Source organism: Anolis carolinensis, chromosome 3, assembly GCF_035594765.1.
Source record: "Anolis carolinensis isolate JA03-04 chromosome 3, rAnoCar3.1.pri, whole genome shotgun sequence".
Classification (NCBI taxonomy): Eukaryota; Metazoa; Chordata; class Lepidosauria; order Squamata; family Dactyloidae; genus Anolis; species Anolis carolinensis.
In genome coordinates, this window is record NC_085843.1 from 53,388,405 (window position 1) to 53,414,854 (window position 26,450).

A 26,450-nucleotide genomic window follows, 5' to 3' on the forward strand; every position below is an offset into this window, starting at 1 on the left:
CAGGAAGTGTCCAGAGATTGTCCAAACAGTTCTGGGGACAGCGTGTTATTTGTCCTCTGAGAGACTCTATTGGTTTCCTTCCAGCCATCCCTCCCCTAGATAAAAACCCCTCCCCATCCCTAGCCACTTCCAAACCTGACCTATTGCCTACCTTCTGCTCCTCTAGCCTTTTTCTTCCCTGGCCTTCCAGAGCGCTTAATTCCTCATTAATATTAATAAGATTGGTTGGTACAGTTTTTGTAATGTCTATAGGAGAAGGATTTTTCACAATCAGGGAAATTCCTTTGAAAAGATGGTCAATTTTCTTATTCAGTGTTTCCAGCTGTTGTAAAACAGTACTGAACGATTTTCCCAGCAGATCACATAAGTAAAAGAGTTCATTTTATAAAGCTTCCTTGAACTGCAAAAGAATTACTGGCCAGTCTCCAATATTGGTCAGATATTGGAGTGTATGATGCTCCCACTGACGCAGCTTCACCTCGATAGGGCAAGGGTGAGAAAGGGATAGCTAACAACTGGGAGGGATAGCGAAAACTCCAGAAGACAGGAGCAGAATTCAAAATGATCTTGACAGATTAGAGAGATGGGCCGAAACTAACAAAATGAAGTTCAACAGGGACAAATGCAAGATACTTCACTTAGGCAGAAAAAATGAAATGCAAAGATACAGAATGGGGTACTGCTGGCTCGACAGCAGTACGTGTGAAAAAGATCTTGGAGTCCGTGTGGACAACAAGTTAAACATGAGCCTACAATGTGATGCGGCAGCAAAAAAAGCTAATGGGATTTTGGGCTGCATAAATAGGGGTATAGTGTCTAGATCCAGGGAAGTCATCCTACCCCTCTCTTCTGCCTTGGTCAGACCACACCTGGAATACTGTCCAATTCTGGGCATCGCAGTTGAAGGGAGATGTTGACAAGCTGGAAAGCATCCAGAGGAGGGCGACTAAAATGTTCAAGGGTCTGGAGAACAAGCCCTATGAGGAGCAGCTTAAAGAGCTGGGCATGTTTAGCCTGCAGAAGAGAAGGCTGAGAGGAGACATGATGGCCATGTATAAATATGTGAGGGGAAGTCATAGGGAGGAGGGAGCAAGCTTGTTTGCTGCTCTGGAGACTAGGACATGGAACAATGGCTTCAAACTACAGGAAAGGAGATTCCACCTGAACATTAGGAAGAACTTCCTCACTGTGAGAGGTGTTCGGCAGTGGAACTCTCTGTGTGTGGTGGAGGCTTCTACTTTGGAGGCTTTTAAGCAGAGGCTGGATGGCCATCTGTTGAGGGTGCTTTGAATGAGATTTTCCTGCTTCTTGCAGGCGGTTGGACTGGATGGCCCGTGAGGTCTCTTCCAACTCTACAATTCTATGATTCTATGATTCTATGAAAGTCCTGCCTAGAAGTAGCCCACAATTCCCAAAAAATTCATTAAAAAAATCCCAGAGTCTTAAAACGAATTATTTGCAAAAATGCAGCCATACGTGCTAAAACATTTGGTATCATTTTTATAAGTCTTCAAAATGAGCAGTTAGATGTTAGAGAATCATGGAGGTACAGTCTTCCAACGTCCCAATGAGGAACAATTGGTCTTCAATCTTTTATAGTTGCAAACTTCTTATATATTGCTAAAATAGGCACAGCAATGCCCTGTTTGCTGTCCTGATATGGAGATAGTTCAAAATCTTAATGTTGTTAGGCTGAAAAGCTAGCTTTGGAAAAATAAAATGGAGAGTACATTTCATGTTCAACAGAAGTAAGCCAATGTTTAATAATAGATTATCAAGTTAAATGTTAAAGGAAGTTGGCCCTGTTGTCCTGGATCCTGCATTGTAGCTTAACTTTAGAAGCAACTTCTGTCAAGATCTTGTCTTGTCAGCAGTGTACATTTGTTCAGTTTCTAATGCTTCATATTTCATTAAATGAACCAATCGATGAGTAAAAGGATCAATGGGTTCAGCAGCAGCAGCAGCAGCAGGATTAATCACAAAAGGAAAGGAAAGCTGCCAAATTTCATGCTGCTGCTTAAATTGATTCTATCAAACTTCTCTTGTTCAAACAGCTTCAGCTGTGAAAGAAGCAAAGTATTCATATTTAGAAACTGTTTCTTAAACTAGACCTGAATTTTCTCTTCCAACATATAGTTATCCTGAAGTGAAATGAAGAATATGTAGACATGACTAATAAACACATTGGGCTGAATGGATCTTGAATTTTATGAAAATTATTCCAATCCAGGGGAGACTGCCACTGCAAGAATAGGGTAGGGAGGCCATTCTCCCCAATACTCCCCAGTATCTCCAGGGTGTCTCCCAACTATCTGTAGCATAGTTTCAAAGGTGCTGAGTGCTGCACTGGGGCTGCAAAAATTGTCTTCATCCCTGTTCCATTGGCTGAAGTATCCCACAAGTAGACCTCCACTCTTCAATGGAGCGCTGGAATCCAAACTATGGCGTATAGTTCCACAGTCTCATAGTTTTCATATTTGCCTTTGGGGAGTGAAAGCCCCATTCACAACCAGATTGTATGTGGCATATTTTTCATCTGATGTCTCCCTGTGGCAAATGCATCGTCTTTACAGTCAAAGCCACTTTCCATATTATATTAAACAGAAAGTCAAGGCTGAAGAATTTGTCATGTATTATTTGCTCTACAGTGACATGATTCCCATACCAGTGCCTTAGAATGGTACACCAGTCAGTGTCTTCTACTAATATATACACTGCATTTATACCTTTCTTTAAAAATATTTCTATATTGTTTCCAGAATGGACTGCCTAACTGAGGGTGTCCCCACTTGCTCCTTATATGATATGTATGTGCCCCCCCCCCTAAACAGTGGTGCACACACTTTGGAACTTGAAAGACCCAGTCCTCCTGAACTCAGAAGAACACAGCATGTTTTGATGACCAAGAATGATGTTTCATCACAACCAAGGGTTACTCACTTTGAGGAGAGCACATGATTCTTAGACCATGCCTTTCAAAATAGTGTGCTGCAGTGAAACCTGGTACCAAGTAGGTTTTTTTGAGGGATTTTTACCTGAAAAATGGGAGTGACAGTGATTTTGGAGCTGAGAGGCACAAACACTGTATTAAATACCCCCAAGGAGGTGGTTTTGGCCTTGCGTTGCATAATGTTGGATAGCCTTGAAGCAAAGGCCATCCAACAAGTCCTAGCTCTCAAAGCTAGAAAAAAATGTAGGTATTCTTTCAGTAGGGTTTTTAACTCTTCCCCCAGAGGGTTCCTTTAGTTAGGATACTTTCCAGATATAAAATACAACTCTATTTCCTTGTGCATACTAGTTCTATAAGCTTACATTTTGTGTCTCAGTATCTGATATGCCATAAACAAAATGCATTGTCTAGTATCAGAAGGAGTCATGAAAGTGTTGTGTTAATGCACTTAGTCCTCGTAGTTGCCGCTTCATAATGTGCAAAAATGCTTTGTGTCTTTTAACTATATTTCAGTGATTGAAGCACAGGGAATAAATGTATTATTTTCTCTAAAATCCTCTTTGTTATGAGCATTCTTATAAGTCACTAAAGCTGATTGAATAATATATATATTCACATTTTCAGAACACTGGCCTTGATCAGTTTTAACTATTGATACTAAAGCAGAGAATTCTGTCTTTAAAAAAGAGTTCTCATATCTGAAACAGCATTATTTTACAGTTTTGTCAATTATAAAGCAATATAACAGATTTTTGCAGTGAGGGTTCATTGCCATGCAGAATAATTGGCATTCATCACTGGCGGGATCAAGACAGCACAGCCTTCTATAGTGCTGCACAAGGATTAAGAGATTGTTATTCTGATTTTGTTTTGTTCATTCTTGTTATTGGCAACAGTGAGAACCCTTCTGTGTTACACGCTCACTGGTGCCTCTGTGAAATGGAAGATTGCAAATAAAAAATGGATCCCAATCAAATGAAGCAACTCCAAATGTGCTTAGTATTAAATTGCTGCTCCAGGAGTCCTTTGTCCCTTGAGTTGTTTCTTGGCTGGCCAGTCAGCAGGTTGCAGAACCCTTTTGAGGTTATGGTGTTTCTGACCTGGCAGCAGCCGAGTAGAACTGCTGCCAGACACAATGCCACAATGAAGCAGAACTAATTTCATAGTTTATCAGTAACAAAATATAAAGCATAAACCCCATTAACAAGGAGTCAGTTCAGGTCCTTGACTATGTATAAAGAAATATTCACCTTGTGGGCAAGTATTCAATTCCAAGTTTATTGGCATGATCGAGTCATTGTGAATGAGCTGTTCTTGAATAAAAAATATTAAATGGTTTGTTTGTTTGTTGAGATTCATTCTCATTAGGGCTTGGCAAAATAAGTATTGTACTTTGGGATGTATGTAAGAATAATCTTCAGCACATTATGGTTTAAGCAACAGTCCCCAGAATCAAACACATTTTTGAGTGAATCGTACAAAGCACCATCTAATCATTTACTTCATCATTTTCCTAGTTTGCATTATTAGAGTGATCAGAAGTTTGTGGATGTGGTCGTATTGAGAAAGCAGTGCCACAAAAGTACTACTTATTTAGATAGCACATTGTCCTCTTTTGATATCAAAGCAACATCTCCTAGAAATATTATTCACTTAACTGAAAACATTGGATGTTCCAAAGCATACTTTTTTATCACTAGCGTTCTTGGGAATATTTGGTTTTATTCTATTCTTTGAGGCAGTTTAATGAAAATCTATTCTATGTATACAGACAATTTCAACACTCCCATTACTGGAACTTCCTCCTCAGTAGTAGTAGTAAATTATGGCCATAGTAAACTGTTCTTATTGTATGTTCAGGGTGCTACTACTTCATCTAATAACAAATAACAAAAATCACAACTCCATCTCATTTGGAACAAGAAAGGCCAAAGCTTTATTAGTCACATCTGTAAACAGAGTTTGCCCAATTACATTATTTATTTATTTATTTATTTATTTATTTATTGGACTTGTATACTGTTACTCCCAATTTGACTCGGAGCGGTTTACAGAAATAGATTAAACAATACAATTGGCTTTAAATAACATAATAATAGAATATAACCCCAAGTTTTTCACCCATCGAAAGCTTGTCGGAAGAGAAAGGTTTTACAGGCTTTCCGAAAGGCAAGTAGGTCTCGGGTAGTTCGAATTTCAACTGGCAAGGCATTCCATAAATAAGGGGCTACAATCGAGAAGGCTCTTTGCCTAGTAGAAGACAAATGATAGGTCCGGATGTTAGGGACTTCAAGCAAATTTTGGTCTTTAGACCGAAATAATCTCAGGGGTTGGTAGGGGGATAAGCGAGCCCTCAGGTACGCTGGCCCCAAACCATGTAAAGCCTTAAAAGTTAGTACCAGCACCTTGAAAGTAATCCTCAAAAAGTAATACTCAATCGGTAGCCAGTGCAGCTATTGTAGAATTGTGGTGATATGCCATCTCCCCGGCACCCTGGCGAGAAGACGAGCCATCGCATTTTGCACCAGCTTCAGTTTCCGGATCACTGACAAAGGAAGGCCAATGTAGAGGGCAGTAGTCAAGACTCGAGATAACCGTCGCCTGGATCACCGTAGCCAGGTCGTTCCTAGATAGGTAGGAAGCCAATCGCTTAGCCTGACGTAGATGGAAAAACGCAAATCTGCTCACAGCAGAGACCTGGGCCTCCACTATGAGCAGAGGGTCCAATAAGACACCAAGACTTTTTACCGAAGATGATGGATGTAGTGTCTCGCCATCCAGGGTAGGCAACTGGATCTCCCTCCCCCCCGGACGGCCCAACCAAAGGATCTCCATCTTCACTGGATTCACCCTCACCCTGCTAGCACGCAACCATCCAGTAACGGCCTCAAGGCACTGATGGAGACTATCGGGTACGGAGTCCGGCCGGCCCTCCATCTTCAGAATGAGCTGAGTGTCATCGGCATACTGGTGGCACTCAAGCCCAAAGCTCCGCACCAGTCGGGCAAGTGGTCGCATATAGTTGTTAAATAATAGAGGAGAGAGAATAGCTCCCTGCGGGACCCCACAAGTTAGTGGAGACCTCTTGGAGACCTTCCCTCCCCTCACCACCCGCTGTCCCCAATTCTGGAGGAAGGAGGACACCCATTTAAGGCCATCATGGCTAGGCGGTGGGTCAATAAATTGTGATCAACCATATCAAATGCTGCTGTGAGATCCAATAACACGAGCAGCGCTGATCCGCCTTGATCCCTCTGGCAGCGAAGTTGCTCTATGATGGCAACTAGCACAGTCTCTGTCCCATGCCCCCTACGGAAGCCAAACTGGAAGGGATCAAGTCCAGCTGTGTCATTAAGGAACTGCTGCAACTGTTCCGCTGCTGCCCTCTCAACCACCTTGCCCAGAAACGGAAGGTTTAAGACTGGGCGGTAGCTAGAGGGAACTGAACGATCTGACTCTGGTTTCTTCAGCAGCAGAGATACCATCGCTTCTTTTAAGCCCTCTGGAAAAACTCCTTGCTCAAGGGAGCTATTTATTATATTCAACAGAGGTACACGTAATCCCTCCAGACAAGATTTTACTAGCCAGGAAGGACACGGATCGAGGGAGCAGGTGGTCAGCCTGGTTGCAGTCATGATCCTATCGACAGCCTCTGCATCCAATGGGGTAAACCAGTCGAGGATGGGCCCAGTGAGTGGCCACGGAGTCTCAAGTTCACTTACTGTATCCATCGTGGCAGGGAATTCCCGGCGGAGAAGCGAGATCTTGTCTGCAAAATAGCTCTGGAAAACCTCAGCAGAAGGGGCCAGATCATTATTGTTTGGGACAGAAGGGATTTTTGTCAGAGATCTAATAATCTTAAATAATTGTGCTGGGTGTGAGCTCGCAGACGCTATCAAAGAAGCATAATAAGACTTTTTTGCCTTGGTGATAGCCTGCTCATAAGACTCTCTGAAATTCTTATAAGCTGATTCTGATTCCTCGTCACAGCATTCCCGCCACATGACCTCTAGCCGTCTCTTCTCCCGTTTCATCACACGGAGCTCCTCGGTAAACCAAGGAGACCGATTCTTACGGGGTCAGAGAGGGCGTCTAGGGGCGATCTCCTCAACTGCATTGGATAATTTGGTGTTCCATGTATCCACTTGCACCTCCAGTGATTGGTCCCAGATACAAGCATTGGCCAATCTGCCTGTTGATTGATCGTTACTCCTACCCAAGCTAGAACCCTGCAATGACAAAGTAAATAATCATATGGAAGAGATACCCCTTTGAGTAACCTGCCCTGTCACCAGGACATGCTGTAATGGCAGACCTGCCTCCACATACATCCCCCACATCACCAACATAGCACCCATTTTCAAGCCAATGTCTGAAGAAGATAACTATTGCCAGTCATGGGCTTCAGACCCATGCCTATACCCCTAAAATTGTGACTAATAAGCATATACTAGACAACATGATACTGCCATAGCAGTATAGGATAAGTGGAAAGGCTTATATGCCGAATGTCTGGCCAGTTTCACCCAGGTTGCCCCTGCCAGCCAATGAAATCAAACATAGATAATTTGATCTCATTGGCTGCCATCTTCATCCCTTTCCCAAATCCATCCAGAGCATGCAGCCTCTGACAGGGAGAGAAAATCCAGTAAGTGGCATGTGGCTAACCTGATTGCATTTTCTGTCCATTCTACAAAAGCCGCAAATGGTAAGTCATGCAAGCTACTTTTAATTGGAAGTGGGCTGGAAAGGAGGAAACTCCTGCAGGCATGAGAATGAATACAGTAGCGACTCTATAGGCCAAGTGTGGAAGATAAGGAAAGCATAAGGACCTCTTCACACAGCCCTTTTGGACCTTGCCATTTTGCCAGCAGTCACCGACAAAAGAGAAGGTGTGTGGGGTGGCTCGTGGTGTCCTGAGCACCCGCCCTCCTCCCCCCATCATATGGTTGGAACGGGACAGGGTGCGTTGGCACCGTCTCTCTGTCCCCATCGGATGGAAGAAAGGGCGGCCAATGCACAGCAATGCATGTTGCCCCACCACCCTTTTTCCCATCATAAGGGGAAAGGGGGAGAAAAGTGCAGGTAGCTTCATCAGAGCTAACCAAAACACACTTTCCTCCCCATGGTGGTGGTGGAAATGCCTTCTGGCACTTCCCCACAACTTTGGGAGAATTGTGGGTATGGCCTGACATGCATTTTCTGATAACGCCCGGCAGGCCCCATCCAAGCCGCAAATAAAAGCAGCAAAAAGGGGGGCTATTTTGCCCCATGTGAAGAGGTCCCAAGTCATTGCAGATGCAGGTCATATAAAACAGATCAGAGCAAAAAAAAAAATCACCAGAAGGCTAGGGTGGCAAAATCAAGGCAAATGGCAAAGCTAGATAGATAGAAATTAATTTTAAGAGGTCAGTCCTATGGGCATGTAAGCATTGTGGCAGACAGGATAATTAGTATGGAGAGAGGGATTTTTACCTGAGCATGGAAGCATTGTGGCAGACAGGATAATTAGTATGGAGAGAGGGATTTTTGCCTGAGCCCAAAGTTTGGCTAGAAGAAAGAATAAGCTTGTACGATGAAGTAAAGATAATATACTCAAGCCACTGGTCATCTAGCAAATCAAGGAGATTATACTGATAAGAATTAAATGTGTAATGCTACACACAAGATACTGAAGTGAAGTAAGGGGTGTTAAAGGGGTGTTGAAAGCACAGAAACTAAATGAGAAAATCAACTTGTGGGATCATGGTGTGTGGTTCCCAAAAGGTCACTGGGCTGAGTATTTTTGCTGCATAGGCTTTTTAACAAACTCTAAGGTAGAAGAATAATTAAATATACTGAACACTACAGTACAAACTATTTGTGGCAATCCAATTAACATTCTGCTTTTATTTGGAGTAATTTTGTTTCTGAATTTTAATTCAATATTTGAAAAGTGTCCATTGGCACGTTCAAATACATCAAGAGCTTTACACACCATAAAATCACTTGCAGATGAATTGAACTGGATAATTAATAGAAGTTCTATTTAATATATCTCAAAAAGTGCTGCCAACCTAGCAACCTAACACTTAATGATGTATTATTTATTAAAACTGACATTTGGTTTATTGATATCGACGACTGATGCTGAATTTTGCTCTGTCAGCTTAAGGGTCTTGACATAACTCCTTCTGATGTAAGCAACAATTGCAGGACCGCAGAAAGAGAGGAACTGTATATTAGGTGTAATAATTGGTGAATGTGTCTGTGCATTAATCATTGCTGATCTGTGAGGCAACTATTAATTGTAGATCCATATACTCATGTAGAAAAAAGTTATATTTATGTCATACTTATTACATTATCAAAAGCACATTTTTCAAAACAGAATTTTAGCCTGTAGTATTACACACAGTGTGAAAAGTGATGGAACTTTCTTCCAGCTGTGTATTGTTAATTGAAGAAATATAGTGCATGAAGTAGCCCATACCCAGAACCAGGCATGTAGCCGGGGGGGGGGGGGGGCTTGAGGGGCTCCGCCTCAAAAATTATCAGGGTGGTCTGCAAGAAGTCCTTACATTTATTATTTAAACTGTTAGGTTTACTCATATCATGATCTGATCACCATACTCAATATATCCCATTTGCATGGGGGTATTGGGATAATGATAAAAAAGGTTTGCTAGGTTAGATCCTCCCTCCCTCAGACTCACCCCCCCCCCCAGAAGCAAAATCCCAGCCCCTCCCGAATCAAAATCCTGGCTACGGGCCTGCCCAGAACTATTAGATATTGCACTTCCCCTTGCAAGTCTGTCTTGAAATTGGCAATGTTAATTGAAGGTATTTGTGGGCTAGAATTGTCCAGATGATATTGCCTTCATCTCTCAAACTTGGGAGGAAAAAGCATGGTGCAAATTTTAGAACTCAATTTCATAGAATCATAGAGTTGGAAGAGAAGACAAGGGCCATCCAGTTAAACTCTCTGTGATTCTCCCAAAATACTTTCTGTTCTTGAGGTCACACACACACACACACACACATATAACCTCAAGAACAGAAAGTATTTTGGGAGAATCACAGCGAGTTTAACTGGATGGCCCTTGTTGTCTCTTCCAACTCTATAATTCTATGAAATTGAGTACTAACATTACTGACATGTAAATTCATATCAGGGCCGGTTCAACCGTGGTGGAAATGATGTACTCGCCTCGGGCGCCATCATCTGGGGCTGCCGTTGAGGCGCCTCTTGAGGCACCTCCAAGTGCCCTAAAGACAACTTTCTGTTTGCACCTCTCGCCTCTCTTTTGTTCAAGCCTCTCCCTCCGTGGCACTGGAGCTAGCCAACAATGCCCCTGACACCCGCTACAGAGGCAAAGAGGCAGCAGCGGTGGTGCGGGGCTTCTTCGCACTTTCCCCCCCTTCCTAGCTTTGGAGGGGTGCTGACGAGAGGTGGAGCCAGGCCCCAGCAAGGCCCCAGCCACTTCCTCCCTCCTTCCCTTCTTCCTACCTTCACCCGGGGTGATGGGGCCTTGCTGGGGCCTGGCTCCGCCTCTCGCTGGGCGGCTCAGGGGAGGAAAGAGGAGGAAGAAATTGAGTTTTTGAACCCATCTGGCATGGTTGGAGAAGCAAACCCTGGTTTGGCACCCTTCTTTCCTAGTCCCTTTCGTGCTGATCTCTTATTATCCCCCTACTCAATGGAGAAGTGTGTCTGTCCTTCTGAGGGATGTTGTTACGTTGTTCCAGATCTAGAGCCTTGTTGAAATCGAGAGGGAAAAAAAGAGGCAGGGGAAAAAAAATGTTGACTCCAAAGTTTGATTTAAAGAGGGCTGGAGACTCCCTCCTCTGCTGCGTTGTGGGTATGCTGTGTTGCACGGATTGAATACAGAACTAGAATTGACTGTATCTGTGTTCAGGTAGGTGAGGGGCCTTTCCACACAGCCCTATATCCCAGAATATCATGGCAGAAAATTCCAAAAATCTGCTTTGAACTGAGTTATCTGAGTCCACACTACCATATATTCCAGTTCAAAGCAAAAAATGTGGGATTTTATTCTGATGTGTGGAAGGAGCCTTAGAGTGTAGTAGGAGTTTATGGCCCCTTTCTATACTGCCATGTAATCTAGTTCATCAAAGCAGATAATATTAACTTCATTGATCTGGATTATATGAGTCTACACTGCCATATATAATCCAGTTCAAAGCTGATAATCTGTCTTTTTTATGGTAGTGTAGACGGGGCCTATATCTCTGAAGGCTTTTAAGCAGAGTATTGGATTGTTGGGTTGCTGTGAGTTTTCCAGGCTGTATGGCCATGTTCCAGAAACATTCTCTCCTGATGTTTCGCCCACATCTGTGGCAGGCATCCTCAGAAATTGTGAGATTGTCTGTTGGAAACTAGGCAAGTGGGGTTTGTATAGCTATGGAATGTCAAGGTTGGGAGAAAGAACTCAAAGAACTTTTGTCTGTCTGAGGCAAGTGTGGATGTTGCAGTTGGCCACCAGCTTTGAATGGCCTTGCAGCTTCAAAGCCTGGCTGCTTCCTGCCTGGGGGGATCCTTTGTTGGGAGATGTTAGCTGGTCCTGATTGCTTCATGTCTAGAATTCCCGTTTTTGAGTGTTCTTTTTTACTGTCCTGGTTTTATTCATTTATTTATTTATTTATTTCCATTCCTTGTGTCCCACCCTTCTCACCTCAAATTTTTTTTTGTGGGGGGGGGGGGGCTAAAATTCTGTTCGCCTACACTTGAAAATTACCTTGGGCCAGCTCTGATTCATATATATGAATTTATATGTCAGTAATATCCTCTGAGCAGCAGGAAACTGTTTTTAAAGCTTTCTTTCATCGTATATTGTGACAATGAAATATTTAATTTACTCTATCACTTGGTAAGACATGTTATAGCACTAATGGGTATATCTAAATGAGGTTACATTATATGCTAGCAATTTACAAATTTAATCAAGCACTGATTAGTAATCTGGCTATCAATATATCAAGTAATAGGTTTTAACACTGTTCTTTCTACTTTCAAGCAAGGATTTAAACTAAATGTCTCTATAGATACAAATCTCCAGTTTATATCTACCTTGAACAGAAAAAATTATATTGTGAAGGAAACACAAATCGTGCTTAAATATGATGCCATTTGATTTTCACTGTTCACTATTGATCTTTTTGTTTTATCACTGTCTTATTATCTTTAGTGGCTTTTGCCTTTATATGCTGTATATATGTTTCCTTTGGAACATTCACCCTAAAAGACAACTTGGAATTATTTTAAATAAATAAATATTTTCTAAATTAAATTTTAAAGAGGATTCGTTATCAATAGAAATGTGAAAGTGATAATTTCATCAAGGTGCAGACATGTAAAAAAAAAAGGGGGGGCCTTCTAGGGGTAGCCCCTTGGCTATTGAACTCCGGCAAGTGTTCCTTATTATAAAGAATGTTCATCTGTCAGCCAAAAAGCTTTCCTGTTGTAGGGCCAACAGGTGACCTTTATTATAAGAAATGCCTCTCATTTAAGGGTTGGGGAAGTTATCCTTTTCTAAGGATGAGACAAGACAGCAAAAGAAATTTCCCTATTTGTGGTATATATTTTTTTTAAAAGATGAGGTCAAGTTACAGGAGCACCCAGCAAGTCTGAAGTTGCAGGAGCAACCCAGTAAGTCTGAAGATCACTGCCAATGTAGATAACTAAGAGCTCCCATACTTCTCTCCTCTCCCTTAAACTAGTGCATATTTTCTCCTGAGCAACCCAGCAACCAATCAAACTGGGTGGGGGGCCAGTCTTCCTTTTGCATGTGCATAGAGATTGCCTATTTAGTTTCCACTGTTCTTGGTATATAATACCAAGACAATGCACTTCAGGCATAAGCTGACCTAATAGATAAGAAGGAAGAAGAAAGCAACCAACTGTCATTCATCCTTCAGTGTTTGGGTTCTAGGACTAGTAAAAGGGAAGGTGCTCATGTGTGGGAGGAAGGAAGCAAGGGGGTATGTTTTTGTTTGTGTATCTTTATGTGGGAATGAGTCCTCTATAGAACAATGTTCATCTTAAATTAACAATGCTATTATAAAAATATCTGCTCAGAAGTAATGCTCAATCAATTTTGGATGAGTGCTAATTAGTTTTAGGGATTCACTCCTAGGCAAATGTATATAGGAGTATTACTTTAGGATGCTTCTATACTGTAGAACTAATGCAGTTTTATACCACTTAACCACCATAGTTAAATGCTATGGAATCCTGGGGTCTGTGGTTTGGGGGGACCAGAACCCTTTGGAAGAAAATGCTAAAGACCTCGGAAAATTACAGTTTCCATGATTCCATGGCATTGATTCATGGCAGTTAAGGTAGTGTCAAATGGCATTAATTCTACAGTTTAGATGCACCCTAAGTGATATACCCCAAAGAACCATTTTAGGCTTTTAATCTAGGTCTGCCCACTCTTCCCAAAATCTATTTTCTGTGGCAAACAAAAGATTTCTGGTGTCTATCTGTTTCAAGAGGGCACAAGTAGAGCTGTTTTGGGTTATGGGCACATCATTCTCATTAAAAGACTAAACTTTCACTAATGATTTATTTGATAGGAAAGGAGAAACATGGAAGACCAAATCCCAATCCCCTTTTTTCCTGCTCTTGAGCTTCAACCTTGTGCTTTAGCTGTTCTGCCAAGAAAACAAACCCACAAACATAGTAGGTTTGATTTTCAAATTTATAAATTGGGAAGAAAATATGGCATGCAGTGATAAACACAAACATTCCCCTGCCTAATCAGTCCCTAGAGTCCAATCATGCTCTAGCTGCTTCTATGAGATGTTTTGTGAGAATATCGGGCACTCTTCTGTCTGAATATAATGTCTGTTTTGTGCATAATAGCTGTCAACTACTATCTAAAATTTATTTCAAACTGATGTTTCTTGTAAATAAATCCATCGGTTATAAAATAATCTTAATGCAAACATTGCATAGCATTTGGGGAGTATTTGGAAGGTGATTAGAACTATATGCCATCATTTCTCTAGGTGAGAGGGAGACAAAGAGAAAAAAAAATGAATTTAATGCCTTTCAGACTGCCTGGGTTGCTAAGATGATATGCAATAAATAAAAATGTTCAGAAAGATGAAAAGAGTGTTTTTAAAATGGTCCTAGCATCTAGTTCTGGCTTTAAAGCTTGGTGAAAATGAGTTTGACACCCATGGGCTAAGATTTCTAAACAGCCCTGGGGTACATCTTACTAGACTTTTAAGCCTTAACTAATTGTGAGAGGTTTCTAACAGCATTTTTTCTCATGTATGAAACATTTTTATATACTGACATATGTTTTATGGCTGGCATGATTCTACTTAAAAAATTTTGTGAGAATGTATAGGAATGTATTATACCCATATAATTTGAAATGTTATCTTAGATTATTTCGGAAACAGTGATTCTCTCTCTGACACACACACACACACAAATAATACTATAATTTAATATGAAAAATGGAAGGACATCCATTTCTCAGAGACTCACAATTGTGAAACATTTCAGTGTGCTTTGTACTTAAAAACATAATCTGGATCCTATTCAGTGGAGGTAGGTCACTGAGTTTCAGTACAATTCACTTTTTTTTCTTTCCTCATATAGACAAGAATTGGTGTCTATTAATAAAAGTAAAAGAACACGTTAGAACACAGCTGTCAGATATGGTTTCAGACTCAAACATATCTAACTATCATGTTTCTGTTTCAAGGTCACTAGAAAGGTATTGAAAGAGTCAGGTAGAATGCTGGAATTGTATTTTGCATATAACTGAATATATGTATATAGTTGACTGTTTTTCTTTTTTCACAGCTTGTAGACCAGGATTTTATAAAGCATTTGCTGGAAATATAAAGTGTTCCAAGTGTCCTCCACACAGTCAAACCTTCGTGGAAGCAACATCTGTGTGTCAGTGTGAAAAAGGTTACTATCGGGCTGAGAAAGATCCACCAACTATGGCATGTACCCGTAAGTTTGATTCAAAATGGTATTTGCAATGTTACCCTTTTTTATCTTGTTAGCTCAAAAAATAGAAAATCACATTTATGTTATATACCTTTCACAAGAGCTAAGATTATGGAAATAAGTTTTTGTTATTAAAGAATGCAAATCAAATTTTAATGGCTTCTTAGGAGTCCTTTAAATAAATGAAAACGGCCCTCTTTAAGTGCATATTTAAAACTGCAATAATAAAGCAACTTTCTAGATATTAACAGAATGTCCACACCTTTCAGTTTATTTACCAGTGCAGTCCACTCTTCAAATTCACTTGGGTTAGAAGCACAGGACTCCCTGAAAATTAAAAACCTTGAATATAAGAAATGTTATAATGTTTCCAGAAAGAATATCTATGAATCTCTGGGTCAGGGGTCCTCAGACATTTTAAACAGAGAACCAGTTTGTGGTCCCCAAGAATGTTGGGAAGCCTGACTACAGTTTGAAAAAAAATGATTGAATTCTTATGCACACTGCACATATTTTATTTGAAGTGCAGAAAAAGATATGAAAAAACAATACAATATTTAAAATGGAGAACAATTTTAACCAACATAAACTTACCAGTATTTCAGTGAGAAGTGTGGGTCTGTTTTTAGCTGATGAGCTAGACAAGTTAATAAGTATTATTGTTATTGTGTGCCTTCAAGTCATATATGTTCTATCCATGTATAGATGCCTGGGTACATTTATGACAGGTTGGCCAACCAGTGCTTGTCCTGCAGCCAGAAAGTTTGGCTGAACTGCATGCATATTGCCTTGTAAACATTTGCCAGCTTCCTAAGCTAACATATGTCTTCCGATTGAGTGAAAGGCTCTCACCTTAGAGTTTCTTTGTAATGTTTCTAGATGAAGCTTTATTTTATGCAGCTTTGTCCATATCAACTTTTAGTTCCAGAAATAGTTCCAGCTTTTAGTTCCACAAGATGGTTTACTATGCAGAGATAGTTAGTGAACAATCTGTGACATTTCTTTAACTGTGTTATCAATCCATTTAGCTTTTTAATTGTAAATCAAACAAATAAAACATTTTCAACTGACTTTTCATATAAAAGCTTACATTGGTTAGCAGGAAGACTATTATGGACATAGATCAATAACAATAGGAACATTGGAAACAGGACCAAATATAAATGTTAGTCCCAACAAGAGTAGACCTATTTTAAAACTCATCACCTCAATTGGAATGCTGTAGTTGGGACTAGAAACATAGAATCATAGAGTTAGAAGAGACCTCATGGGCCATCCAGTCCAACCCCTTGCAAGAAGCAGGAAAATCTCATTCAAAGCACCCCCGACAGATAGCCATCCAGCCTCTGCTTAAAAGCCTCCAAAGAAAGAGCTTCCACCACACGCAGGGTCAGAGAGTTCCACTGCCAAACAGCTCTCACAATGAGGAAGTTCTTCCTAATGTTCAGGTGGAATCTCCTTTCCTGTTGTTTGAAGCCATTGTTCTGTATCCTAGTCTGCAGGGCAGCAGCAAACAAGCTTGCTTCCTCCTCCCTATGACTTCCTCTCACATATTTATATATGGCTATCATGTCTCCTCTCAGCCTTCTCTTCTGCAGGCTAAACATGCCCAGCTATTTAAGCTGCTCCTCATAGGGCTTGTTCTCCAGACCCTTGATCATTTTAGTTGCCCTCCTCTGGACGCTTTCCAGCTTGTCAACATCTCCCTTCAACTGCGGTGCCCAGAATTGGACACAGTATTCCAGGTGTGGTCTGACCAAGGCAGAATAAAGGGGTAGCATGACTTCCCTGAATCTAGACGCTATACTCCTTTTGATGCAGGCCAAAATCCCATTGGCTTTTTTTGCCACCGCATCACATTGTAGGCTCATGTTTAACTTGTTGTCCACAAGGACTCCAAGATCTTTTTTCACACGTACTGCTGTCGAGCCAGCAGTACCCCATTCTGTATCATTGCATTTCATTTTTTCTGCTGAAGTGAAGTATCTTGCATTTGTCCCTGTTGAACTTCATTTTATTAGTTTCAGCCCATCTCTCTAATCTGTCAAGATCATTTTGAATTCTGCTCCTGTCTTCTGAAATGTTAGCTATCCCTCTCAGTTTGGTGTTGTTTGCAAACTTGATGATCATGCCTTCTAATCTTTCATCTAAGTCGTTACTAAAGATGTTGAACACAACTGGGCCCAGGACGGAACCCTGTGGCACTCCACTTGTGACTTCTTTCCAAGATGAAGACGACGCATTGGTGAGCACCCTTTGTGTTCGTTCGCTTAACCAATTACAGATCTACCTAACCGTAGTTTTGTCTAGCCCACATTTGACTAGCCTGTTTGCCAGAAGGGGACCTTGATGAAGGCCTTACTGAAATCCAGATAGGCTACATCCACAGCATTCCCCGCATCTACCCAGCTTGTCACTCTATCAAAAAAAAAAGATCAGATTAGTCAGGAATGATTTGTTTTTGGTAAATCCGTGTTGACTATTAGCAATGACCGTATTTGTTTCTAAGTGTTTGTAGACCACTTCCTTAATGATCTTTTCCAGAATCTTGCCTGGTATTGACGTGAGGCTGACCGGATGGTAATTGTTTGGGTCGTCCTTTTTTCCCTTCTTGAAGATAGGGACCACATTCACCCTCCTCCAATCTACTGAGACTTCTCCGGTTTTCCAAGAACTCTCAAAAATGATTGCTAGTGGTTCCGAAATAACGTCTGCTAGTTCCTTCAAATACTCTTGGGTGTAGTTGATCTGGCCCTGGAGACTTGAATTCAATTGGAGCAGCCAGGTGTTCCTGGACAACTTGTCTCCCTATTTGGGGTTGGATTTACCCTAATCCTTCATCCAGTCCATGTTGCTGAGGTTGAGGCTGGCTTTCTTTTTGTGAGAAGACTGGGGCAAAGAAGGCATTTAATAGTTCTGCCTTTTCCCTATCCCCTGTCAGAATTTCCCCATCTTCTCCTCGCAGAGGCCCTATCGCCTCCTTGTTCTTCCTTTTCCTACCGACGTAAGCAAAGAAGCCCTTTTTATTGTTTTTAATCTCTCTGTCAAGCCTGAGCTCATTTTGCACTTTAGCCTTGTGAACCTTTTCCCTACAGGAGTTGCCAATTCGTTTGAATTCTTCTTTGGTGATTTCTCCCTTTTTCCACTTCTTGTGCATGTCTTTTTTGAGTCTTAGACCAGTTAGAAGTTCTTTGGACATCCATTCTGGCTTCTTTACACTTGTCTTATTTTTATTCTTTGTTGGCACTGTTTGCATTTGTGCCCTGAGTGTTTCACTTTTGAAAAACTCCCATCCATCCTTAACTCCCTTGTCTTTTAGAATTGCCACTCAACATTTCCTTCATTTTTGGAAGTCAGCTCTCCTAAAGTCCAGAATGCGGGTTTGACTTGTCTTAGTTTCAGCCTTCCTTTGTATCGCAAACTGCAGGAGCACATGGTTGCTTACCCCTAAAGATCCAACCACCTCAACTGCATTGATCTGGTCCTCCATGTTTGTTAGGATGAGATCAAGAGTAGCCGATCCCCTTGTTGCCTCTTCTACCTTCTGGACCATAAAACTGTCTGCAAGGCAAGCAAGGAATTTGTTGGACTTTGTACTCTTGGCCGAGTTTGTTTTCCAGCAGATATTGGGATAGTTGTAATCGCCCGTGACTACTATATCTCTTATTTGTGCCTGTTTGGTCAGCTGCGGATAGAAGGCTTCATCAAGTTCTTCATCCTGGTTCAGAGGTCTGTAGTAGACACCCACGATGAGATCTTTTTGAGTCCCTGTTCCCTTGATTCTTATCCAGATGCTTTCAAGCTGGTTTCCCAGATTGCTGTCTTGCATCTCTTCTGCAACGTAACTGTTTTTGACATATAGGGCTACTCCCCTTCCTCTCACCTTTGTTCTGTTTCTGTGAAAAAGGTTATAATCTTCAGTGGCTACATTCCAGTGATGGGAGTCATCCCACCAGGTTTCAGTGATGCCTATGACATCGTAAGTGTGGTGTTGTGCTAAAAGTTGGAGTTCATCTTGTTTATTCCCCATGCTCTGTGCATTAGTATAAAGACCTGTTAGCCCCTGGGACTTTCAACAATTGGTTAGTCCCAACAATTGGCTATTCCCAACAATTTGTTAAGTTAGTGTGCATGAGAATAATATTATACTATGCATGTATTAGGATCACTTGATAGTAACTAAAATGGTTGTTCCGAATTGGATACTTTTCTGCATTTCACAAGCTTGAACAGAACATTATAGCTCCTGACACATTGGCAAAAATTAAGTAACCTAAAGTAATGGGGAAGAAGATGTATATAATTAGTCATTCTGTTCATATTTGAAACCTCTAACATCTCTATCCTAATTGCTTTTTTCCTAGTTATAAAATAGAAGTTATAAAAATGACTAAACATGGACACGCTCTGCAATATATCTATAAAATACATATCTTCAGAATGCCCTTGAAAAGATAAATACCAACTCCTTTTGAAATACCAAAATGCAGTACGGTGCTTAGAGTTTAAAGCAGAATTATAACATTATGGATCAGAATCAAATGACCCATTAAAACAAAATCAAGCTATTCCAATTCCCCTCAGACATCCCTAAAGGCAAATAGTGTAGCCCAGCTGTGTAAAAAGTAATCTGGAACTGCATTGCAGAGCCAAATGCACAATTTTATAACTACAGTCCAGCATTAAAGCTGATTGAGATCCAAAAGAACAAGAATTAATATGTGCCTTTGGAAATAATGTGAAAACTAGGACTAAAAACCTGTCCTGCAGACTTTGCAACAAGAATAATCATTTTATACTGTGGATAGCTGCCCGCAAGGTCTACTTCCCAAGACACACTCCCTCCTTGATAGGACATTTTCTATTGGATAAATCGTCGTTGTTATATATTTATTTCCATCCTACTTTTATGTTTATGATTGAGATGCAAAGTAGCTTGTGAACAATATGCCATCTATTTTAGTCATTAGTGGGATATTGGAAAATATCATCATGTTAAACTGGAAACAGTAAAAATTGATTTTTAAAAAAATCCCCTCATCAGATTTACAATGTCTTCTGTTCAATTCATTCTAAATTATGATTTAACTAAATTATAATTTATTTATTTTTTCTTAATTCTGGGTTAAATTGAGTATTTCTGAAATTGATTCTAAAACTGTAGTGTGTATCATTTGCAACAAGTTTCAATGTGTCAAATCAAAATCGAGGCGGAGCCTTACTAATCCTCCAGGGCTGCTCTGGAGTGGAAACAGATTAAAAGTCTGGTCCATTGGTTGAGATTCTATAGGATTTTACCCATAGCATAGAGGTCTGCTACTCAGGAAAGTAATGGAAATGCCTTAATGTATATCTGGATCCTAAGTATATTCCCTATAGCTCTCTGGCTTCTGGGCATCATATAATGTTTTTCTATAAAATAAGTCATGCAGATGTTAGTCTAATTATTAGGCCCTTATTGTACAAAACAAAAGTAGACATGTTTGAAACACATTACTCATTTAAAATCATCAGTATTCTTGCTTGCCTAAACAAAATATGTAGCATAAGGAAAATCCTGGGCATATTGCTCGCAGATGTCTGTGAAAAGGTTATGCCTGCCAGGTTTTTTTTTCAGTGTGACATATAATCTATGCATAATTTATAAGTGATAACAAAGCAATCAGGCCACATTCATAAAAATCCCAATGACACATAATTTAGCAGAATTTGAGGATTAGAATTAATTGTCGCCCTTTGTTCCAAGTTCTAAATCTTAGTAAATGATTCACTGCATGTCATTACAGCTTAATATTTGCATGAAATCACAGTTTAGATGGCATAATTTAATGGCAATTAAAAACCTATTTAATCGTCATGCAAATTGGCATGAGGGCCCTTGAGTATGAAGGGTGTCTATTTCTTCAGCGTCTGCAGGCGGACATTTATAAACTTTTGAGCACTCCTATCACATTTGATAGCAATTTTCCTATTCATAACAAAATGAGTACATAATAAATCAGATTTTTGTTTCAAACAAAGATCTGAATCCTGTATATATCTCTTTGGCGCACATAATTACTAATGATGATCAGCAAACTGCAAAAAAGAAGTTATTTCTGCACTACCCCCTCCCATCTTCTTTTCAGGTGTTATCAATATTGAATTCTATATTTGGCAACTAAATGAACAGAGGTATTTTGAAGCTATGTTGTCACTCCTTGAACCTAATGTGAATTTGTCCTTTTTACTACAACCTGGTAATGTTTTAAACTGGAGGCTGACTCATACAATGTGCATTTTATACATAGAAATGGCCCAAGTCATATCAAGACACAAATAAATATAAGTAAAACTAATTACAATGGTTGCACAGTATGTTTGCTAGCAATCTGTAGCCCTAGCTTTTGATGAATTGGGTCTGCAACAAAGTTCTGTACAACTTATTCTCTAATTCCACACTTAAAAACAATTTTGAACCTTGTAGATTAGTTATTCAGGGCTAGGAAGGAGGCTGCATTAATATCCCTATATCCCTTTTACCTAGGCACAACAGAGGCCACTATCATTGTGCTCTGTGAGCATGAGCTGTGCGGGCAATCCTTCCTCTGTCTTGTAGCACCAGCTCAGAATCTGGAGGACTGAGAAACTTTCAGCACATTAACTATTAATGCTCGGGATAACAACCCTGAAGGGATAACAGTCCTGAAAAGATGAAGACCCCAGATAGGATTCAAATGATACATTATGAAATGAATTCCTTAAACAATAATTTTAAATAAAAAAGCAATATGTATCCAAAACCAATATGATTTATGCTTATAAATTACTCAGAAAAGTCGCATCTAGATGTTCTGGCCCAATCCTTCTCAGTCCCTTACCAGCAATCGTTGCCTCCCCCTACTCCTCGAAGATTTTCCGGTAGGCCCCACTTGTCCCCTTTCTTGGAAGCTAGGCTAGTTGGAAATTCCAGCAGTCATTTGGACTTGGGGAGTTGACTAGACTCTCCAAATGATGTTCCAACTGAGCCAGATTCCCTGGGGGGTGGGAACCGGGTGGGGTTTGGTTCCATCGAGGTCGTGTGGGGGAGGAGGAATTGCGGTCGACGGATTCCCAGGGAGAAGCGCAACAGAGTTCTTGCGACCCTGGAGAAGGATAGGTGTGGTAGCCTCGATGGCAGCCCCTCCGGGCTGAAGGTCCTGCTGCTCAATGCCAGATCTGTCAAGGGTAAATCATCTATTATCCAGGATTTAATCCTGGATGAGCAGGCGGATCTGGCTTGCATCACCGAGACCTGGCTGGATGAACTGGGTGGAGTTAGTCTTTCCCAGCTTTGTCCTCTGGGTTTTGGGTTGCATCAGCAGGCCAGGCTGGGAGGGCGGGGAGGTGGATTTGCGGTGGTCTTTCGGCAGTCCATCGCCCTGGTCAGATGCGCCGCTTTGCAACCTGCCGGGTTTGAGTGTCTCCACCTGAGGGTGGGTACCCGGGACAGTTTGGGGATTCTGCTGGTGTACCGTCCACCCCGCGACACAGCAGTCTCCCTGCCTGAGCTAGCACAGGTGGTCTCTAGCGTGGTGCTGGGAGATTTCAACATTCACGCTGAGGCCACCTTGACAGGTGCAGCTCAGGAATTCATGGCCGCCATGACGACCATGGGACTGTCCCAAGTGATATCGGGTCCCACTCATCAAGCTGGACATACACTCGACCTGGTTTTTGTTGCGGGCGACAGTTTGGTTGGAGTGGAAGAGCAAACTATCCTTCCATTGTCATGGTCCGACCATTATCTGATCAGTTTAAGACTCACCACACCCGTAAACCTCCGCAGGGGTGGTGGACCCATTAAGATGGTCCGCCCCAGGAGACTTATGGATCCTGAGGGATTCCTGAGGTCTCTTGGGGATCTGTCTGCCATGGAGCCTGACGATCCTGTCGATGCCTTGGTCGCTCGCTATAACAGTGAGTTGTCCAGGGCTATAGACATGATCGCCCCCGAACGTCCACTCTTGCTACGTGGAGTTGCCCCAGCCCCCTGGTTTACTGGGGAGCTGGCGGAGATGAAACGTGCGAGGAGGAGACTAGAGTGCCGCTGGCGGACAACTCGTGATGCATCTGACCGAGCACGGTCTAGAGCCGCTATTAGGGCCTATTCCACGGCATTGCGAGCAGCCAGGAAGGCTTTCTCGACTGCCCGCATCACGTCTGCAACAACTAGATCCTCAGAGCTGTTTCGGGTTGTTGGGGAGCTCCTCCACCCTCCTCAGGCTGGGGGGGCACCTGACATCCCGGCAACTCGGTGTAGCGAGTTTGCTCACCATTTTGCAGACAAAGTCGCTCAGATTCGTTCCGACTTAGATGCTGGCCTTGTTGCAAGGCCAGGTGAAGTAACCGTGGCTTCTGTCTGTTCGATCTTGTGGGATTCGTTTCAGCTTGTGCAGCCTGATGATGTGGACAAGATTCTTGGAGCGGTGAGGGCGACCACCTGTGCCCTTGACCCTTGCCCATCTTGGCTTTTAAAACAGGCCAGTGGTGGGTTGGTTGATTGGTTTGTGAGAATAATTAATGCCTCTTTGGAGCAGGGTAGACTTCCATCTAATCTAAAACAAGCGGTGGTGAGACCTATCTTAAAGAAGGCCTCCCTAGATTCGACCAACTTGCATAACTACAGACCAATCTCCAACCTTCCACTTTTGGGCAAGGTCTTGGAGCGGGTGGTTGCCTCTCAGCTCCAGGGATTCTTGGATGATACGGATTCTCTGGACCAATCGCAGTCTGGCTTCAGGCCTGGTTTCAGTACCGAGGCGGCTTTGGTCACCTTGGTGGATGACCTCCGCAGGGAGCTGGACAGGGGGAGTGTGACCCTGCTGGTTCTCTTGGATATCTCAGCGGCTTTCGATACCATCGACCATGGTATCCTTCTGGGACGTCTCTCCGGGATGGGCCTTGGGGGTACTGTTCTGCAGTGGCTTCAGTCCTTCCTGGAGGGGCGTTCCCAGATGGTGAAGCTGGGGGACACCTGCTCGGACCCCTGGCCATTGTCCTGTGGGGTCCCGCAAGGTTCTATTCTGTCCCCCATGCTTTTCAATATCTACATGAAACCGCTGGGCGAGGTCATCCGGGGTTTTGGAGTTCGGTGCCTTCTCTACGCGGATGACACCCAACTCTACTACTCTTTTCCACCAAAATCCAAGGAAGCCCCTCGGATACTGGATCAGTGTCTGGCCGCTGTGTTGGCCTGGATGAGGGCGAACAAGCTGAGACTTAATCCTAATAAGACAGAGGTCCTCCAGGTCAGTCGAACGTCCGATCGGGGTATTGCGTGGCAACCTGTGCTTGACGGGGTTGCACTCCCCCTGAAGGCGCAGGTCCGCAGCTTGGGTGTCCTCCTGGATTCGGGGCTGACGCTTGAGGCTCAGGTGTCGGCCGTGGCCGAGAGGGCCTTTGCACAACTAAAACTTTTGCGCCAGCTGCGACCATACCTCGAGAAGTCTGATCTGACTACAGTGGTCCACGCCTTAGTTACCTCTAGACTGGACTATTGCAATGCACTCTACGTGGGGATGCCTTTGAAGACGGCCCAGAAATTGCAATTAGTTCAGCGCTCGGCAGCCAGGCTTCTAACAGGAGCAAACTACAGGGCGCGTTCTACGCCTCTGTTTAAGGAGCTCCACTGGCTGCCGTTTGTTTTCCGGGCCCAATTCAAGGTGCAGGTTATCACCTACAAAGCCCTAAACGGTTTGGGACCCACCTACCTTAGAGACCGCATCTCCCCCTATGAACCTGCACGATCTCTTCGCTCTTCGGGGGATAAATTTATTATTATTATTATTATTATTATTATTATTATTATTATAAATTACTCTGAATTTGCAATGGTGCAATGGGTTAAATCCTTGTGCTGGCTGAACTGCTGATCTGAAGGTCGGTGGTTCAAATCTGTGAGATAGGGTGAGCTCCCATCTGTCAACCCCAGCTTCCCATGCAGGGACATGAGATAAGCCTTTCACAGGATGGTAACACATCCGGGCATCCCCTGGGCAATGTCTCTGTAGACGGCTGATTCTCTCACACCAGAAGCGACTTGAAGTCACTTCTGACACGATAAAAGAAATTATTCAGATTAAAAAATATCATGTGGGAAATCATCGATAAAATTATGAGTAAGAATGTATCATAACCTAGCACTGGCATTTAAAAACATCTGTCTTTTTCTCCCAAATTAGTTTCCAAACCTTTTGAAAAATGTGTAAGTCTGATCATTTTTAACCTTGTTTCATTTAGTATACATTGAATTTGTTAACAAAAATTTAAAAAATTATTTGTAAATATCCACTAGTACTTATACAAACTTTTTAAAAATTTGTAGGACCACCTTCTGCTCCAAGGAACATTATCTTTAACATAAATGAAACAGCTCTCATGTTGGAATGGAGTCCACCAAGTGACACAGGAGGAAGAAAAGATCTCACCTATAGTGTGATTTGTAAGAAATGTGGATCTGATGCCAGCCAGTGTGAGATATGTGGAGGAGGGATCAGATTCATTCCAAAGCATACTGGCCTAGTGAATTCCTCAGTGACTGTACTGGATTTTGTTTCCCACGTGAACTACACTTTTGAAATTGAAGCCACGAATGGAGTCTCCGAATTAAGTTTTTCACCCAAGCAGTTCACAGCTATCACAATTACTACAGACCTAGATGGTGAGTTTATGCTGTTTGTGTTATCAAAGTGCATGTAGCAGAATATACTTAAAAGTATATTTACTTGGAGCATTTGTTCTTGCATAGTACAATTTTCAGGCCCTTCTACATAGTCCCTATATCCCAGGATCTGATTCCATGTTTTCTGTTCATCCCAGATTATCTGGCAGTGCAGACTCATATAATCCAGGTTAAAGCGGAAAACCTGGGATCAGATCCCAGGATATAGGGCCTGTCTGGAAGAGCCCTTAAAAGGAAGTTTCAAGATAAAATGACACAGATGGTGTTAAAACCAGACTAATCAAGTGAAAAAGTGTTACATTCACTTAAATTAAAATAATGTTGAAATCTATGCTTGATTTTTGTTTGACATGCCTAATGTTTTATATTTTCCTCTGTTTCCCCACTGCTTTGTGGAATTACTAATGGTAATCTACCCCTTCCATTTAAAAAAATACACATGGCTAAGTAATATTCATTGGTATTGATGCATGCTCCATGAATTTAATTTTGCAAAGTAGTTATGAATGTTTTTGTTATGCAGATTCTACCACCTTAGTTAGGTTTAGACTTTTTAAAATCCTCTGAATTAAGCAGATTTAAGCATATTAAGATTTCTTGTGTTCAGAAAATGTGGCTCCAGGTGGCTCCTGGGGTTTTTTCAGAAATCTTTAAGATTGTATAGCTATTGAAATAACCAGTGGTCAGTTTGTAGAATATCAAGATGACTTGGACAAGCCCTGCGAGCACTACCGACCAGCCTATTTTCTCTTGCAGAATTCACAAGGCTTTCTGGTTTGCTCGAAAAATGGGAATATGGCTTAAATAACAGTGGAGAAAACCCT

General features: G+C 41.8%; 1 protein-coding gene across 11 annotated transcripts in view; it reads left to right on the top strand.

Moving 5' to 3' along the window:
* epha6 (EPH receptor A6) overlaps positions 1 to 26,450 on the top strand; it is a 579,601-nt gene that overhangs the window by 244,810 nt on the left and 308,341 nt on the right. For 10 of the 11 annotated variants that reach the window (XR_010004132.1, XM_062974917.1, XM_062974918.1 and 7 more), the window contains 2 exons: positions 14,772 to 14,927; positions 25,270 to 25,605. Coding sequence is in view for 10 of the 11 variants with exons in the window: in XM_062974917.1 (XP_062830987.1) it covers positions 14,772 to 14,927; positions 25,270 to 25,605 (492 nt within the window). In the remaining variant the exon portion in view is untranslated. Of the gene's footprint in view, positions 1 to 14,771; positions 14,928 to 25,269; positions 25,606 to 26,450 lie in introns of those variants that run through there. The other variant, XM_062974916.1, reaches the window with a different exon arrangement.